This window comes from Nuphar pumila, chromosome 6 (assembly GCF_984573655.1).
Source record: "Nuphar pumila chromosome 6, dmNupPumi1.hap1.1, whole genome shotgun sequence".
Taxonomy (NCBI): domain Eukaryota; kingdom Viridiplantae; phylum Streptophyta; class Magnoliopsida; order Nymphaeales; family Nymphaeaceae; genus Nuphar; species Nuphar pumila.
In genome coordinates this window covers 95,984,102-96,003,808 of record NC_143254.1, presented here as the reverse complement: position 1 = coordinate 96,003,808, position 19,707 = coordinate 95,984,102, and the positions used below count along the sequence as shown (strand labels likewise).

The 19,707-nt window shown below is 38.7% G+C and overlaps 1 protein-coding gene across 1 annotated transcript; it reads left to right on the top strand.

The window, feature by feature from the left end:
- The first annotated feature begins 875 nt into the window (after positions 1-875).
- On the top strand, positions 876-19,359 carry LOC149835281 (uncharacterized). Its single transcript, XM_090011790.1, has 2 exons — positions 876-1,110; positions 18,810-19,359. The coding sequence occupies exons 1-2, from the start codon at positions 925-927 to the stop codon at positions 19,014-19,016; spliced, it is 393 nt and encodes a 130-aa protein (XP_089867916.1). The 5' UTR covers positions 876-924; the 3' UTR covers positions 19,017-19,359.
- Positions 19,360-19,707: the final 348 nt, after the last annotated feature.

Below are 19,707 nucleotides of genomic sequence, written 5' to 3'. Positions count from 1 at the left end.
CAAATCCATTTAGTTAGATTAGGTAGCCAATGTTAATTATATATCAGATCTAGACACAATAACTAGTTTTGCAATTTGGATCTTAACCCTAATTTGAGTAAGTTCCAAATCCAACTAAAATCCAAATTGGAATACATGTAAACGTTGGACTTTAAGCTAGGTGAATGTTGATTCAGTTTTAGCTGATCCCCATCCAACTCTGAATCTGAATGTGGGTCTGATTATGATCCGTGCCCAGCTCCAACTCAAGTGTGGCCTGTTTACACCCCTAATTTTTGTTGCGGACAGCTACAAGTAATTATCATAATATTAGCCAGTCTTTTCTAAGTATAAATTAGACAGTTTTTTTTGGCAATAACCCTTGAGCGAAGCTTGCTACGTGGTATTACCAGTAGCTGGGATTCGATTAGGGGTGTCAACGGGTTGGGTTCGACCCGGACCTGATCCGTCCAAACCTTATAGGGTTAGGGTTTTGTGATAAAGAAGGGGTCAGGTTAGAAACCAGGTCAGACCAAAAGGGACTGATTAGTATATGGAACCAGGTATGGTTTGTGAAATTTCATTACTAGACCCGAGTCTGACCCAAGTTCTGATTAAGACCCATGTTTTTTTCAATATAAAAAAGGGAAAAAAATATTAATTTTTCAACAATGAACGGGTCCTTATCGGACCCGAGTATGGTTTTTCTTATGGTGGAGACTGTTCTTAACGAAAACTTTTACCAAAATGGTGTGTTCCCGTGTCCTTTTCCGTGTCCTTGTGACAACTTATTACTGTTTTGAAACGTGCCTCGTTTGGTTTGGTGGGTGGCCAGGTGGGGCAGGGAAAGAGATAGCTGCCGAGTTAAAGTGAGGCCTCTCAGTCGCCGAAGGCGGCAACAGCAGCAGCAGAGAGAGAGAGAGAGAGAGAGAGAGAGAGAGAGAGATGGCTGGGTGGTGCCTCTCTGCAGCAACCATCTCCTCCGCCCCTTCCACGTCGGCCGTCCTCCCTTCTGTCCACCTCTTCCCTCGCCGGGGAGTCGCCCTTCCTGCCGGCCGCCGTGCATCTCCGGTCTGTATGGCGCCCGAGGAAGAGAAGATGACGCGTCGGTCTCCGCTCGATTTCCCCATCGTAACTCTCTTCTTCGCTTCTAATTTTTTATTTTTGTTATTCTTTTGTTTTGGTCTATTTGCTTTGATTGTTGTTCGAGATGGAACGAGGTGCTTTTTTTTTGGGTGATTGAGTTTTTTCTTTGCGTTTTTGAAGTTATTCGATTGTGAACGCTAGCAAAATGGGAGCATAAAATTTGTGTTCTTGTGATGATTTTAGTATCGATTTTAAATTAAGGTTTTTTTTCATGTATAGCCAAGGTTTTTAAAGGCGTGAGGCGTATTGAGGTGTTTTTGAAAAATATGAGTGAGTTTTTTTTTTTTGAAAAATATGAGTGAGGCGTAAGCCTTGAGGCGCAACGAGGCGTAAACCTCATTCAAGGCATAAAGTTGAGAAAAAAAAACTCTAAATTGATCCATTTGCACTCGTATGAATGTAAGATACACGTACACAGTTCAATTGCAAACATCACTAAATCCAACCTAAACAGATTTAAGTTCATACGAAAAAGGCTGATACTGAATCTGGATCCTGTTCGGTGTTAGCCATTCAAGCTAACCAGACTAGATTCAAAACAGCTAAGAGGATCCAAATTAGTCTTGGATGCAAGCATTATCAAATAAGACTAAATGAGACATAGGTAAATCTACCACTTTAGTTTCTGATTTGCATCCAACTTCCGATATGAATGCAATGAATCCTATTTAACAATTAGATTACTCTACCAGATCTAATTGATTGGATATGGATCCAAATCCAAACTATTGACATTCCTATGTACACAAGTTCAGGTCATTGGAGCCCTGTTGGCTAAATTTGAATGCCTCTGAATCTTTGAAATAAATATGCAGATTTTTTTTTTGAGGTGATCAAAGTTTGGAAAGAAATTTCAATATTGCTAATTAATTTTTTAATGAAAACTATCCTCTTTGATTTTTTCCCTCTAATTCTCTGTTCAATATCAATTCTGCCCTCTTATATCTTTTTTTAACCTTTCAATGGCTTCTAAGCTATGTCATATAGTTGCGGGTGCAGGGAGGATATATATATATATATATATATATATATATATATAATTTTTAACAGTTTTAAGTTAACACTATGTGTATTTGTGTCCATTTATGTATTTATATATATAATATAGATAAAAATGAACTTGATTAGGGTTAACTGAATCTACTTTTGGATAGAAATGGACCTCAGTATGGTTGACTTCACCTAACACAAAGCAAGCCGTGTCCAAGTGTCACACCCGCCTGGGTGCGACATGGGTGTGGTGCCCTGTTAGAAGAGTCCGTGTGACATAGCTTCTAAGGCAATTCTAAATTTACAAGGTGCCCAACGTATATCTTTTTTTTTTTTTTTACTTTTATTAGGAGCTTATTTAATAATATGAATACGTGGCATTTTTAAATTATGAAATTAATTGCCTTTTTATATGAAATCTATGCGTTGCCTACATTTTGTTGCATAAAGCACCGTGACTACATTATCCAATGTGTGACTAGTTGAGAGGCCAATGCCTCTCATTGAAGCTTAAGCCTCAATATAGAGCCTTGGGCCTCTTTGGTAAAGAGGGATGGCCTCTTTCCCTATTAATGAGGCTTAGGCCTCAAGGCCCATTTAAGGTAGAGGCGTTAAAGGCTCCAACACCTTTAAAATCCATGTGCATAGCTCATATAGATTGCTGATTCTTGCCTTCATGCTGTGAAAAAATCACGCAGAGATGGATAAAGAGGAAAAGATTTCTACGGATCTTTGTAGAAATTATGTTCTCTTCTGGTTAAGAATTTATTTCCTTGATTTTTTTTTCACTTCCTTGAGAGTTAATCTATTTGTTGGTTTTATGTCGCAAAATCTGCCTCATAGGAACATTTCAGTTCAATTCAATTGATGTAGATGTAGGCTCTCTGGAGAAAATGTTGTTTTTCATTTTCAATGATGTATCATTTTTATGTTGCAATTAATCTAGTTGGAAGGAAGGAGAAGGTATCGTATGGTTTTGGCTTTCTTGTTTCATTTCCTTAAGGGTCCTCTATGGTTGGAAATCCAGAAATTTAGTTTTCTGGTTTTCTACTTTTCAAACTTTTGAAACTTTTGGTTTTTTAAAATTTGGATAAATGTAATGTTTGGATGCACTTAAAAATCTGGAAAAGTTACCCAGATTTTCATTTTTCACATGTTTGGATGGTTGAATTAAAAATCTGGAAAAAATATAAAGCTCATAAAACAAAATCAATTCAAATTCCCAAATTAAAATATTTTTCTTTTCAAAATAAGTAATTAATCAAAATAAATATAACTCATCACTTCAAAATGAATTTAACTCTCAAAATAAATAATCAATAAAAAATAAACAATCTTCAAAATGAATATAACTCTTCACTTCCGGTGGAGTGCCACCACCACGCCATCATTCATGATAGATCTGGAAACAACAGATCTGGCATGAGCCACCCCCGATAAGCCACATGGTGATGCACCCATCGCGGTACACATGCGAGCATGGCAGCATCCTTCTGCACAAGCCGTCGGTGAACTCCTTCATTCAGAAGTGCATATTAGACATGGCAGATATCTTTCGTGTGTTTGTATTTGTATTTGAGTTTGGATCTGGATCTAGACCGAATCCAATTTACATATGTGTAACATGTCCAATATATATTGGACATACTTGTAAATACTTGTAACTTATTAGGGTTACTTGTAAAAACCATGTATTAGGTTTTGTGTTTTATATTAAAAGGAAGAGATCATGATTTTTACTCTATGGAAAAACGTGATCAGTTGCAACCTCATTTCTCTTCCCTCTCTGTAGCTTCTTGGTTATCGATTTTGGAGAACTCTAACATGGTATCAGAGCAGATCTGACCCGAGGGCTAAAAGTTTTTCCAGCTAAAGGATCTTCTTCTCTTTCTTATCTCTTTTCTAAACCTTTACTCTTCTTCCTCTTTATTTCATCTCTAAACCTTTTCTTCTGGCCTCTATTCTTCTGTTTTTTATTTCTTCTCTAGATATTTATCCATCTAATCTCTTCAGGTCTAACGTTTCTTCATTCATTTTTGTTTTGGGTTTGCGTCAAATATTTTGCATCAAATATTTCTGAAACTGATTTGGGTTTGCGTCCAATTAGTTTTTACGACAATCTTATTTCTTTTCTGTAACAACAAATTTGTGCATATCGGATTTGTTCGTCCGATCTGTGTATCAGATCTGACGTCTAACAGTCTTTCCCAGATTTGTGCACCAGATCTAACGTCTGACTATAATCTCTCTTTTCATTTGTAATAACAGATCTACGTATGAACATATCTGATTATTTTTTTTCAGATATATGTCGACCGACCACTTGATATAATCAGATCTGAAGTCTGGAACTTTCAGATCTATTTTCTTACATAATACTTGGCTTCATCTGTGTATACAACCCTCTCTTTTTATTATTGCTGTGTGCAATTTCACATAAAAATTCGCAGTTTACACTCTTTTGATGAAATTAGATTAAATTTGTCTAATCAGATCAGATTGTTTTCGGCTTTTGCTTTCTTCTATTTAAAAAAAGAAGAAGAAGACGAGCCTCATTTTGTTGCATCGTGATCTGCAAAACTTTACATATTGATTGCACATGCCAATATTGTTTTTCCGTTTTAAGTCATGGATTCTTCTTCTCAATCTTTTCTCTCATCTAACTTTCTTGGCCAACTTATTTCTGAAAAACTTACCAATTCAAATTTCTTGATCTGGAAAAGACAAATTCTTTCATTCATTAAGAGTCAAGGTCTTTCTGGACACCTAAATGGATCAATCCCAACCCCTCCAGAATTTATCATAAAAGAAACTAAGGATGGAAATGATGTTGATTTTATACAACAAATACCAAATCCCCAATACGAGATTTGGATGAAGAATGATCAAGTTGCAGTTGCTTTTATTATTTCTACTATCTGTCAAGAGGTATTGGTGGGAATTCCAGAAGAGTGTTCAGCAAAAGAACTGTGGGACAAGCTAGTGAAGACATATTTTCAGATATCAGAGGCTAGAATTTCATTCCTTCAACGTGAATTTCAATTCCTTACTAAGGGTTCCATGTCTCTCATGGAGTACTTGAACAAGGTCAAGAGCATCAGTGATCAACTAGCCGTTGTAGGGTATGAAGTGACAGATAAAGACAAAGTCAGGCAAACCTTGAATGGATTGGGACCAGAATTTCATGTCCTTTTGACCTCACTGCTATGTCTACCCGACTTATTGTCATTTGAGGACTTGCAAGCAAAATTACTTCAATATGAGATGACTTTGAAGGGGATGTTACATGAGACTGGTGGACAAGTTTTTGCTACTGGTGTTTCTTTTGGTCAGGGACGTGGGGATAACAATTTTGGTGGTGGTAGAGTACGAGGACGAGGTACTCCAGGGGGGCATGGGTTGCTGCCTACCCCTAATGTTACACCTATTTTCAATATGAAAAATGTACCCACATGTTACCTCTGTAACAAGCGAGGTCACATCAAAGCCAATTGTTGGCACAATCCACAAAATAAAGGAAAGTTTCAAAAGGGAGAGAGCTCGTCAGTGCGAAAGGAGAACTCATCAAAGTTTGGTGGAGATGTGAAAGAGCTCCTCTTGGCCACGTTGTCTGAACTTGATCTAAAGTGCGATGATAAAGGAGTGTGGTACATTGATTCAGGGGCAGCTACTTATGTCACAGGTAATACGGGTAAATTCTCTACTCTAATTCCTTATTTTGGAAAAAGTAACATAGTCACTGGAGATGGGTCACACCATCCCATTACTCACATTGGAAATGTTTCTGTTCCCTTGCTTAATTTTCCGCTCCATCTTTCAAATGTCCTTCATGCCCCAGATATCAAGAAAAATATCATTTCAGTTTCTAAGCTTGTTGATCATACTAATTCTTCTGTTGAATTTACTCCGTCTTTTGTTTATGTCAAGGATCTACAAACGAAGGAGACGTTCGCTAGAGGAGAACGCCGTAGAAATATGTATGTCTTCCAGGAGGATCCTTCTACTTGTGTTCGACCTACCTTGAAGTCATCTCCTCAGTCTATGTCGTCAAAGAGTATTCGTGTGTTTAGTCTGGAACCTTCAAATAAATGTAATAAGCCCGATTCTTGGCATTCACGTCTTGGTCATTGTAGTCGAGTCTTTGTTGAACGACTAATATCTAATGGGCTTATTCCTGAATCTAGCTTGAATTCTAGATCAGATGATAAAATATGTTCTAGTTGTCAACTGTATAAGAGTCATGTTCTTCCTTTCCATTCAATAAATAAGAGAGCTTTAAGGCCTTTTGAAATTGTTTGTTCTGATGTGTGGGGGCCAATCTCTAATTTTGGCAGCAGATATTATGTCATTTTTATCGATAATTTCTCTCATTTCACTTGGATATATTTCATGAAGAATAAATCGGAAGTCTTTCCTATTTTCTGTCGTTTTCATGCTTTTATTAAAACTCATTTCTCTTGTAATATTTTACATTTCCAATGTGATAGTGGGGGGAATACTTCTCTGGGGAATTTATCAATTACCTCCCAGATAGTGGAATAAATCGTAGAGTATCTTGCCCGCATACACCTTAACAAAATGGGGTTGTAGAACGGAAACACCGTCACATTGTAGAGAGCACTATGAGCATGATGCACTAAAGTCATGTTCCCATAGGATTATGGACATAGGCTTTTCATTTTGCTGTTCACATTATTAATCGCCTGCCCATGAAGATTTTAGAAAATAAATCACCTTATTTCGTTTTATTTGGGAAACATCCTAATTATGAACTAAAAACTTTTGGCTGCATGTGTTATGTTCATATTGACTCTTTTTTGCGAAACAAATTTCAGGTTAAGGCATCAAAGTGCAGATTTGTTGGATATGCAGATCATCATAAAGGGTATAGGTGTTATGATCCTGACAAGAGGCGAATCAAGATATCTAGAAATGTAGTTTTTGATGAAAATGATTTTGGAGATGGAGAATATGTTTCTGCCCAAACCAATATGAATGCGTTCTTTTATGATCCATGGCTCAGTGCAGATCTATTTTCTGATACAAGTAACGAGTGCTCTTCCTCCTGTGCTCAAGGGATATCCTGTCAAGATGAAAACAATGGAATACATGAACTTGAAATAGAAAATCCTCTAGAGATTAATAAGTTTGCTGGGCAGGTTTATAAGAGAAGAGAGAGGGGCTCCCCTTTGACTCCGAATGATACTGAACAAGAAGCACTTACCTCTTATTCGCCCAATGACACCACTTCTCCAGTTTCTACTACAGTGGCACTTCCGATCAGACAATCAAAAAGAGTCTGGCATCCTATTGAAAGGTGGGTTAGTGATGAGAATTTCACCATGGATTTTCAACTATTTTTGTCATAGATTGAGAAAGAGACCAAGCCTAGGCATTTTTATCAAGCCATTAACTCCAAAAAATGGATTCAAGCCATGAATGAAGAGATAGAAGCTTTGTATTAATGTCAAACATGGACAGTTGTTCCTCGACCTTGAGATAAAAATGTTGTTGGGTCACGATGGGATTACAAGATTAAATACAAACCGGATGGGAGTGTTGAACGATACAAAGCTCACCTCGTAGCAAAGAGATTCACGCAAGAATTTGGACAGGATTATGATGAAACCTTTAGTCCAGTCTTGAAAATGGGCACAATTCACATTGTTCTTTTATTGACGGTAGATTATGGTTGGAGAATAAGTCAGTTAGATGTGAATAATGCTTTTCTTCATGGGGACTTGAAAGAAGAAGTATATATGGAGCAGTCGTTAGGATATACAGAAGGGGATTCAAAGGAGTATGTCTGCAAATTAAATCGAGCACTCTATGGCCTGAAACAAGCGTCTCAATCTTGGTTTGAAAGTTTTTCCCTAGAAATTCAAAGACATGGTTTTTATCGATCACAACTGGATCATTCTTTTTTTATTCTTCGAGGTAGGGAGTTTACTATCTTTTGTTGATATATGTTGATGATATAATTATTACTGGGAGTAGTGAGAACCATGTTCAAGAGACTAAAGATCTTTTGAGTCGGAGATTCAAAATGAAGGACCTTGGAGTCCTTCGATACTTTCTTGGAGTAGAAGTGGATAATCAAGGAAATAAGCTTACTTTGACCCAACATAAATACACCCTGGATTGAAAAGATAACGTCTGTTTACCTTGGACCGGATCCTTAAGATCCAGATCCAATCATTTATCCTTAATATTCCAGACGTCTCTTGTAAGTGGTCATGTTGTAATTTTTATTTATTATTAAGGGTAAACTTGTACCCTAATATGTTTTGTAATACCTATATATACAATGAGAAAGGACGCCTAGAGGAGGTATTCCTCTCTGTTTCGTATACCCCTCTTTTCTGCTGTCTTTCTGTCTTCTACAGGTAAAGGATTGGAGTTCTGAAAGTCTAACATGGTATCAGAGCACGTTAAATCTGGGTGTGAACGTGATTTCCAGAAGGTATGACTGAAGAGACTCTTTACTCTCCAAATCAAAAAAAAAATCTTTCGTAGTCTTGTCTCTTGCCTTTAAACCTTATTAAAATTTTCACGTCCTACCTTCCTCTTTTTCTGTTCTCTTTCGATTCTCTCTATTCGCGATAGCCTCGAACTACCTTTTGTTTCAGCCTGTCACAGATTTATTTTGTTTTGACTTCAGATCTGGATTGTTGCAACCCTATTTTTTTTCTCTGATTTACTGTTCTCTTTCTGGGTCAGATCTCCAGATCTGGAACTGTGAATCCCAGATTTGAAAATCGGTGCTTTCTGCATCCACATTCTTTTTCGCTGAATATCGTTCCACTATCTTAACGCCTTCTATATTCTTCTTACTGCTGAGCCAAAAGATAACCATATCTGGTTAGTATCAGGTCTGTCTATCACCATCCTTGTTTTCTGTTTTCCTTTTCCAATATTCTTTTATCTACTATGGATTTCCCCGCTGCACAGTCCAGTCTTTCCGCGAGCTTCCTTAACCAACTTGTGTCTGAAAAACTACACACTTCCAATTTTTTGACCTGGAAAAGACAAATAATCCCTTTTATATATATCACTTCGACCCTATCGCAGGAAGTCTTTATTGCCATTCCAGATGATTGCACAACTGCACAGTTATGGGACAGATTGGTTTGCTCATATTCTCAGATTTCAGAGGCTCGAGTGGTATTCCTCAAGCGTGAATTTCAGATGATGAGGAAGGATTCTTTGACTGTCATGGCATATTTGAATATAATGAAAAGTGTAGCTGATCAGTTAGCCCTCATTGGATGCCCTGTTAGTGATAAAGACATGGTTCAACAAATTTTGATGGATTTATCATGTTCTTACAACTTCATTGTTGTGTCTACCTGAATTACCAAAGTTAGAGGATTTGCGCGCTAAGTTGCTATAGTATGAGATGTTGTTGAAGGGTTTGCCAGAGGAATCTCATACACAAGGAAACAATCAGGATGTTCTTGCTACAGGAGTCAACTATGGGCGAGGGAGAGGAGGATATGGTTTTCGAGGACGTGGAGGACAGGGCAAAAACACATGAGGGGGACGCGGGCTCTTACCCACCCCTAATGCTCTTCTGAATTCTCAAGGACAGAGAAATGTGCCTACATGTTATATATGCAACAAAAAGGGTCATGTTAAGGTCAACTGCTGGTTTAATCCACAAAATAAAGAGAATCACCAACAAGGAGAGCATAAGAAAGAAACTGAATCGAATGGAGAATTAAAATAATTGCTCATGTCAGCCCTAGCAGCATTGAATTTAAAGCAGAATGAGCAGGGAACATGATATGTTGATTCTGGGGCAGCAACTCATATTACTGGAGACGCAGGTAAGCTTCTCAATCCTATTCCTTATTCTAGTGGAAATTATATAGTCACTGGGAATGGATCCCATCACTCTATTTCTCATGTTGGAAATTTAGTTATCCCTATGTCCAAGTCTGTTCTCAACCTTTCCAGTGTTATTCATGCCCCAAATATTAAAAAAAATATTATTTCTGTTTCCAAACTTGTTGATGATAATCATGTCTCCGTTGAATTCACTCCTTCTGTTCATGTGAAGGATCTCCATTCGAAGAAAACATTTGTTTAAGGCAAGCGATAAGGTAACATGTATGTTTTTCAAGAGGATCCTTCTGCATGTCGTCTGCCAATCTATAATGCCTTGAAGCCTCCGTCTGTGTCTTTCCTTGTCTCATCTGATTTTATTTTCAGTGTTTCAGATTGTAATAAGCCAGATCTATGGCATGGTCGGTTGGGTCACTGTGGTGATCATTTTGTTAAAAAGCTTGTCACTAATAACCTCATTCCTAGTGAGAGTCTGAGTCTTGAAAAGACTAAACAAAAATGTTCTAGTTGTCAACTATGTAAGAGCCATGTGCTCCCTTTTCATAATGTCAATAAAAGAGCTTCAAGGCTTTTTGAAATTGTTTGTTCGGATGTCTGGGGACCTGCTCCAATTAGTTCCTGTTTTGGTACTAGATATTATCTCATTTTCATTGATAGCTATTCTCGTTATACGTGAATATTTTTCATAAAACATAAGTTAAAAACTTTTTCCTTGTTTCAAAGATTTCACTCTTATGTCAAGAATCACTTCTCCGAAAATATTCAGTACTTACAGTTCGATGGGGGAAGTGAATTTTCTTCTAGTGACTATTAGTTTTCTCCAGAAAAATGGAATAGGAAGAAAGGTGTCCTGCCTGCACACCCCTCAACAAAATGGAATTGCTGAGAGGAAGCATCGACACATTGTGGAAACTGCAATGAGCATGATGCACGACAGTAATTTACCCATAAATTTATGGACGGAAGCCTTCCATACTGCAGTTCATATTATAAATAGATTGTCGATGAATATTTTGGAAAATAAATCTCCATATTTTACTCTATATGGAGTCCATCCCAATTACCATGATTTACGTGTGTTTGGATGTGTATGTTATGTTCATGTTGACAGCTCATTAAGGCACAAATTTCAAGATAATGCCCTAAAGTGTAGATTTGTAGGGTATGCAGATGACTACAAGGGCTACAGATGTTATGATCTAAGGACAAAGCGCATCAAAGTCTCTAGACACGTTTTTGATGAGATGAATTTTGATTCCCATCCAGGCTTCACAGAATACTCGTCGAGTGCTGTTGAATTCTACTATCCATGGTTGAGCTCTGAATTATTTACTGAAGCCGATATCAGCCATCCTGCAGAATGTAGGCAGGTAACAGAGAGAGTTGAACAACATGACAATTTGAGTCATCATGAAAATTGGAGTCACCAAGAAGATATAGAAGCCTCACCACAACCCGGTAGGTACAAGGACATTGTATATACTCGGCGAGAACAGCATAGGCCAACGACCAACATGCTTGAGCAGGCACCCTCACAAAATCCTGGCCTTAGAAAGTCTAATCGAATTCGACATCCTGTTGAAAGATGGGTTAGTTACGAGAATTTCTCTATGGATTTTCAATTATTTTTGACCGCTTTGGACAAAGAGGATGAACCCATTACTTTTCACCAAGCAGCACATTCTAGACAGTGGGTTGAGGCCATGAACGATGAGATGGAAGCACTACATGAGTGTGGAACTTGGGAGATTGTTCCAAGACCATCAAATAGAAATGTTGTTGGGTCAAAATGGGTATATAAAATCAAATACAAGCCAGATGGAACCATTGAAAGATATAAGGCGAGGCTTGTGGCCAAAGGCTTCACCCAAGAACAGGGACTAGACTATGATGAAACATTTAGTCCTGTTATAAAGATGGGGACAATTCAGCTTATTCTCTCTCTAGCTGTTGAGCATGGATGGACACTAAGCCAACTTGATGTTAAAAATGCCTTTCTTCATGGTGATCTAAAGGATGAAGTTTACATGGAGCAGCCCACAAGATGTGCTGAAGGAGATCCACAAAGGTATGTATGAAAGTTAAGAAGGGCAATTGATGGATTGAAACAGGCATCGCGTTCTTGGTTTGACAATTTTTCGGTAGCAATAAGGGAGCACAGTTTTTCCCGATCACTTTTAGATCTTTCTCTGTTTATTTTTAGACAGGGAGATGTAATCACCTTGCTTCTCATATATGTTGATGAAATTGTTATTACTGGGAACTCTAGAGATCATATTGAAGAGGTCAAGCAACTTCTAAGTCAAAGGTTTAAGATGAAAGACTTAGGGGAGCTGCGTTATTTTCTTGGGATTGAGGTTGACGGAAAATCAAATGCCCTAAGTCTCACTCAACATAAATACACCATGGATATCTTAACAAAGGCAGGTATGAAAGAATGTAAACCTCTGAGCACTCCATGCATTCTTCACCAGAAGTTAAGTTCAAGAGATGGAGACTTATATGAAGACCCTACACGATATCGAAGCTTGGTTGGCATGCTCCAGTATCTCACTTTTACTCGACCTGTCATAGTTTATTCAGTCAATCAGGTCTCACAATTTATGCATGAACCCAGGGTAGGGCATATGGAAGCAATTAAAAGGATTCTTCGGTATTTAAAGGGGACGATTGGAGATGGTCTTCTGTATAAACCGAGCTTGTCAGAAACGACCAAACATGAGATTGTCGTCTATAGCGATGCTGATTGGGGAGGAGATCCAGATGAACGAAGGTACGTTTCAGGTTACTCATTTATATGGGGCTGAACTTAATATAATGGAGTAGTAGAAAACAAAAGGCTGTTGCGAGATCAAGTACAAAAGCCGAATATAGATCAATGGCTGCTGCCACTGCTGAAGCCACTTGAATCAGACATATATTGACTGAAGTGGGACAACATATTTCACGAACACTCTTATTGTGTGACAATCAGAGTGCGATTAATGTCTTTCAACCCCATTCATCATAGTCGAGCTAAGCATATTGAAATTGACAAGCATTTTGTGAGACAAAAGGTAGAAGACAAGGAGGTTAAACCTCAATTTGTGAGAACTGAAGATCAAGTTGCAGACCTATTCACCAAAGGGTTAATGAAGGACAAATTTTGGATACAAAAGGGCAAGTTGTCCATGGTACAAGGCCACGCACAACTTGAGGGAGGGTGAAAAGATAGCGTTTGTTTACCTTGAACCGAATCCTTAAGATCCAGATCCAATCATTTATCCTTAATATTCCAGACGTCTCTTGTAAGTGGTCATGTTGTAATTTTTATTTATTATTAAGGGTAAACTTGTACCTTAATATGTTTTGTAATACCTATATATACAATGAAAAAGGATGCCCCGAGGAGGTATTCCTCTCTGTTTCGTATACCCCTCTTTTCTGTTGTCTTTTTGTCTTCTACAGGTAAAGGACTGGAGATCTGAAAGTCTAACATGGATCTGTTAGAAAAAACTGGAATGAAGGATTGCAAACCTCTTGCTACTCCTGGTGTGCTCAATCAGAAATTAAGTACACAAGATGGAGACTTGTATCATGATCCCACCAAATATCTGAGTCTAGTGGGGATGCTTCAGTATCTTACATTTACCAGGCCTGATATCACATATTCAGTCAATCAAGTCTCTCAATTCATGCATGAGCCAAGGATGGGACACATGGATGCAGTAAAAAGGATATTGAGATACTTGAAGAGTACTGATTACTACTGAATACAGGGCGATGACTGTTGCTACGACAGAAGTAACATGGACTAGACATTTGTTAACAGAGTTAAAGGAGCCAATTTCTAGTTGCATTCTCCTTTGTGACAACCAAAGTGCTATACAAATATCTCTTAATCCTATTCATCACAGCAAGACCAAGCACATTGAGATTGATCAACATTTTATCAGGCAGAAGATTGAAGACAAAGAGATTGAGCCTCATTATGTTAGAACCTATGTCATAGGGACTCGTCTAGTAGGGTGCCGCACCCGCGTCGACTCGACTCGATGCGGGTGCGGTCAACCCGACGCTGGGTGCGTTGATCGCACCCAGGGTCATTTTGGTCCATTTTTTTGTTTTTTTTTAAAAATTTTTGCCCTATGAAATGGGCTGCAAAATTTAATTTTTTTTGGGGGGGCGCTGCCCCCCTATAACCCCCGTAAGGGGCGGCCCTCCTGGACCCTTGCCTGCTGACCGCGCAACGGGACCCGCGCCGTGGGAAACCCCCGGACACCCCTTATATATATATTTTACATTTTTGCCCCTACCGCACCCTCGCACCCGGGTTTTTTGGAACACCCGCACCCGCACTCGCACCCGCACCCATGTGACATAGGTTAGAACAGAAGACCAGGTGGTTGATTTGCTCACTAAGGGGCTCACAAAATGCTGTTTTTGGTTCTTAAAGAGCAAGTTGTCCATGATTCAAAATCATGCACAACTTGAGGGGGACTATTAGACAAGGCATATATCTTCCGTGTGTTTGTATTTGTATTTGAGTTTGGATCCGGATCTGGACCGGATCCAATCTACATATGTGTAACATGTCTAGCATATATTGGACATACTTTTAAATACTTGTAACTTATTAGGGTTACTTCTAAAAACCATGTATTAGGTTTTGTGTTTTATATTAAAAGGAAGAGATCATGATTTTTCCTCTATGGAAAAACGTGATCAGTTGCAACCTCATTTCTCTTTCCTCTCTGTAGCTTCTTGGTTATCAATTTTGGAGAACTCTAACAGTGCAGACATTGGCGCAATCGACGGTGATCATGAATGAAACCGACCACTCCTGTGAGGGGCTCCCTAGATCGGTCACCGCATGCTCGTAGTTGGGGATGGTGAGTGAAGGGTGGCCCAACCGACCAAAAAGCTAGATTGAGAGTAGCCAGATGAGATTCTTCGGCCCCTGATTGCTGGTCGTGCTCTGGCAAGGTAATATGGCCTCTTGGTCGCTGGATTTTGGCATGGTGATCGCCAGAGAGAGAGAGAGAGAGAGAGAGAGAGAGAGAGAGAGAGAGAGACTTGAAGGTTTGGTCAGGGAAGGGGAGGGGAGGTGGGGGTGTTGGAAGACTTGTGTTTTGGGATAAAACCAGAGTTACCGGAAGTGCCTAGGTGCATGGGGAAGCACGTTTCGGAAGTGCGAAACGTCACGCTTCCGAAACATGCAGGGAAGCGCGCTTCCCCCTCGCTTCCCCATTTTTTTTATTATTTTTATTTTTTTTTTTGCTTCCCCCTCGCTTCTGGTTCGCTTCCGAGACAGTTCGTAATTTTCTTCTAAGTCATCCCACGCTTCCCACTTCCTAAATTTTTGAAAGTGCCTCGCTTCCCGCTCCTGCTCCCGCTTCCCGCTCCCGCTTCCCGCTTCCCGCTCCCCGTATCGCTTCCCGCTCCGGCTTCCACGACTGGTAACTTTGGATAAAACATAACTTAAATTTTTTCCAGTTTTTATTAATCCAGGTCCCCTGGATTAACTTGTTTTTTTTTTCAGAAATCCGATTTTAACAAATCCGTTTTGCTATCCAAACAGTAAAAAATATATATTTTATTTTTTATTTTTCTAATATCCTGTATATCTGGATATTTAGTACTAACCAAACAGGCCCTATATACAGGATATTAGAAAAATAAAAAATAGGATATATATTTTTAGAGGGCCTGTAATATGTCCAAGGAGGTGAGTTTAGAGCTCCAAGGTCCTAAGAAGGTCAGAAATTGAAGAAAACTTCGTGAGAGGAAAGTTCAAACTGAAGAACCTCAACACTTGATTAAGGGTGATTTGGACTCACTTGGCTCTACAAATGCTTCAAAGTTTTCTGATCCTATCGTGGACCTATCAGCTCGTACAACAAGATGCTGCCATGCTCGCATGTGTACCACGATGGGTGCATCACCATGTGGCTCACCGGGGGCAGCTCATGCCCGCTCTGCTGCTGTCGGATCCGGCATGAATCATGGCGTGGTGGTGGCGCTCCACCAAAAGTGAAGAATTATATTCATTTTGAAGATTGTTTATTTTTTATTGATTATTTATTTTGAGTTATATTCATTTTAAAATGATGAATTATATTTATTTTGATTAATTATTTATTTTGAAAATAAAAATATTTTAATTTGTTGATTTGAATTGATTTTGTCTTATGAGGTTGATAATTTTTCCAGATTTTTAATTCAACCATCCAAACATGTGAAAAATGAAAATCTGGATATCCTTTCCAGATTTTTAAGTGCACTGAAACAATTCATTTATCCAAATTTTAAAAAACCTGAAGTTTCAAAAGTTTGAAAAGTAGAAAACCAGAAAACTAAATTTCTGGATTTACAACCAAACAGGCCCTAAATGGTGGAGATTGTAGAAGTCCAGAGGAATTTTATTTTTCTATGGTTTGAGATGTTACAAATCAGGGTCATAATCACCCTTTTTCTAGATTCGATGTAATATTGCTGTTTTGGTATGTTTCAGTTGGCAATCTATCTTCTGTTTGGTCAACTTCTGAAGTTTGTTGCTTAGTGGTGGTGGAGTGACAGAGGGAGCAAAATGTGTTTGGAGGTGGGAAATTAATAGGAAGCGAATGCATGAAGAGGGTGGTTTGATTCTTGCTAGTGTAAGAGTAGGGAAGAGGAGGAGAGTTGAGCATAGGTAGCTGAATAATTTGGAAAGACACTTTCAATTGTGGCCACTCTTCTCTCCTGATCACAAAACAATGGAATAATCTTTTATAATCACTAAAATTCCTCGTCCTCAATGAAAAGGTTCCAGGCTTCCCTATGTTAATGCGACATGGCACCTTGGGTGCCGTACCCGTGTCGACACGGGTACTCGTACCTGGACACGGTATTTGCCGTGTCCTATATTATATTTATATTATGTATTATATTTTCAATATATAATATATATTTATATATATAATATATATTTTCAGTATATTTTAGATATATAATATATATTTTTCAGTATATATTTAGCCATGTCTCCGTACCCACATATTTTGGAATTGCCGTGTCATAGCCTGCGTACCCGCACCCGTACCCAGGTGACATAGAGGCTTCCAGTGTCGCAACTCATAAGTTTCCACTCTATGTCATAGCAACATGCCTATTTGGGATAGTGTCCCCTCCAAACAACCATGTACATGCATTCTGGCACAAGACACTTCAAAATAGGTTAGGCTTGTTCATTGCTGTGTCCATCCCGTCAACGCAGTCCATTGCATCGTATGTTCAGTGAATGCATCTGAATATATATGCTTCAATAATACATATATATTTTAAACGATAGCTAAGTCTACCCAATGAGAGTGATATTTTGAAAGTTGGCACTTATCATAGTAAGGCTGCTATCTGGTATCTCAAGCGCATAACCACACTTGGGTCATTCAAAATACTTAACCATCAATAAGCAGGTATCAAGTGCTCCTCACTGATTCCATTATGCATTCCTCAGGAATAGATTTTGGATACCGATATCAACATTAGCAATCATGTGATAAGAGACGAGTTCACTTCACTAGTCCTATTTTGTGAAATCAAAAGGTTCTCGTCATTAGCATACTTTTCCCTGTGCATGGAAGTGAACAGTGTCGATGATGTGGTGGAGAAACAGAAACAGGGTAATTTCAGCTTCCTTGCAGTGAGAAGATTTATTTTCCAGTGTAGATCAGTCCATCATTTGTGTGTTCTCCAATATTCAGTCATCTTTCTTCTTTGGCAACTTCCTTGTTCCAGTTCTTTTTTTTAGATGATTGTGCAAAAAACTTTTGCTGACTTGATTCTTGGTTTATTTCTCACAGTGATACTGTGTCTGAATGTGTCAACTTATCTAGATAAATGGGATAAGCTGGGACGTTGCACTATTGTGCAAGCACTATCACATTTTTGGATAAGCAAGTGCATCTAAAGGCTCTATTGATTTGTTTCTCTTTTAACAAAACTGGAGTTAAAATTTCATGTTGAATTGCCAGCTATGATTTCTGGGACAAGAATCTTCTACTTCTGAACACAAATTATTTGCTGTTTGGCCAATTCATGGCCCATTCTCATTCTTGTGGGATTTCACGAACCACGATTGGCTGCTTGTGTGCAGTAACTTCCCTTTGAGTTACATATGATTCACGTGTACTCTTTTTTTAACCATTTCCAATGTCTTGAGTTCCAGTGAGTTTTCCATATGCGCCCAGCTTTTTCTCTTCCCTCCTAATACCAATCTGCAAGTGACTCCAACTATGTGCATCATTCTGGTGTTTCAAACCTTGTTTGCAGATGCATTGTTGATTGATTCTAGTCAGTCTCCTACATCAGATCCACCCTTGAGCAATAAATGCTGCTATCTTGTTGCACATGAAAGTATAAAACACTTGCCATTGACGGTGTAGGTTCACTCTAAAGAGTTGCACTCCCAAGTGGGCTTGTAGACTAACCTTTCATAGATGATTGAGATATCACACTGCAGCAGGCTCGTTTAAAATTTCTGCTAAGAGAATAAACATGAGTAAAAAATAAAGTCTATTCTCTCTTAGTGGTGCCATGACTACCAATGAGGATGTGTATGTGTATGCGAACAGCGTATTTTTGTAGTTTTGCTTGTAATCATTTGTCCAAAAGAACAAAAATGATCCAAGTTGCATTATCTTCTTTCATTATTCTTTGCCTTCAGTTTTGGTTTTGTGGATTTGCCTACTCTTTTGGTTGCTTTGCTCGCTGTCTGACCTTTTCTTTTCCTGTTTTAGACGAGTATTCCTTCTTTCACATAAATCTTTCATGATCCAGTCAGAAAGAGTTGCTTTGTTTGATCAACTACACTGATGTCTTGGTTGCAGGAATGGGAGAGACCAAAACCTGGTAGAAGACCAGATATCTTCCCTCAGTTCAGCCCTATGAAAACACCACTTCCGACACCCTTGCCAGCTGATCCTCCCGAAGAAGACGAGGAAGAGGAAGAAAAGAAAGAGGAAGAGGAAGAAGATCCTCAGGAGGAAGAACCAGAAAAACCAGAAAAGGAATCTATGATGTGGTACACATTGTAACAGAAATCAGCAGGTTGAAAATTGCCCGTATAAACATGGTGTTTCTGCTGCGGAGAGTCTTGCCTTGAATTGGTCAGAAGCTGCCAATGCATCACATGTTTGGTTCTTGCATAGCCACCATGTTTTTGGTCATGGAGGCGAATGTGGACAGTGCATTATTTCCTTCTTCAGATTGCCCTGGACAGCTTAGGGCAGTATTTTTGTAGGGTTGTCTAGAATGCTGATGAAACTTATCTGAGCATGGGGTTGATGCATTCAGACACGTAGAGCTTGTATCAGTATCAAACATTTTTGTTTTGCCCTTTTCACACACTGCAAAAACTGTGATTTATTATGCTGCAAAGTAAGGATAGTTGGGTGACTGCATCTCCTCCGGTAAGCAAGCAATATGGCTCTGACTCCAACTTATAAACAGATCTGACTATTGGTTCATTCATGCTGTATTCAGACCGATATTGACGACATCGGTCTGTCTCTATTCAAAGAATAGTTACAATGGCAATTTCAATATAATACAACCTACGTCACAGGGACACCATTTTGGCCACATGAACCGGTCATGTTATGACATACTGTCACAATCCTCACATGTATATACATTGTTTTAATACCGTTTGCCGATTACTTCCATTTTCACAAGGCTCTTAAGCCTAATTCCGATGATATTTAGATCAGATAAAGCATATAAAGC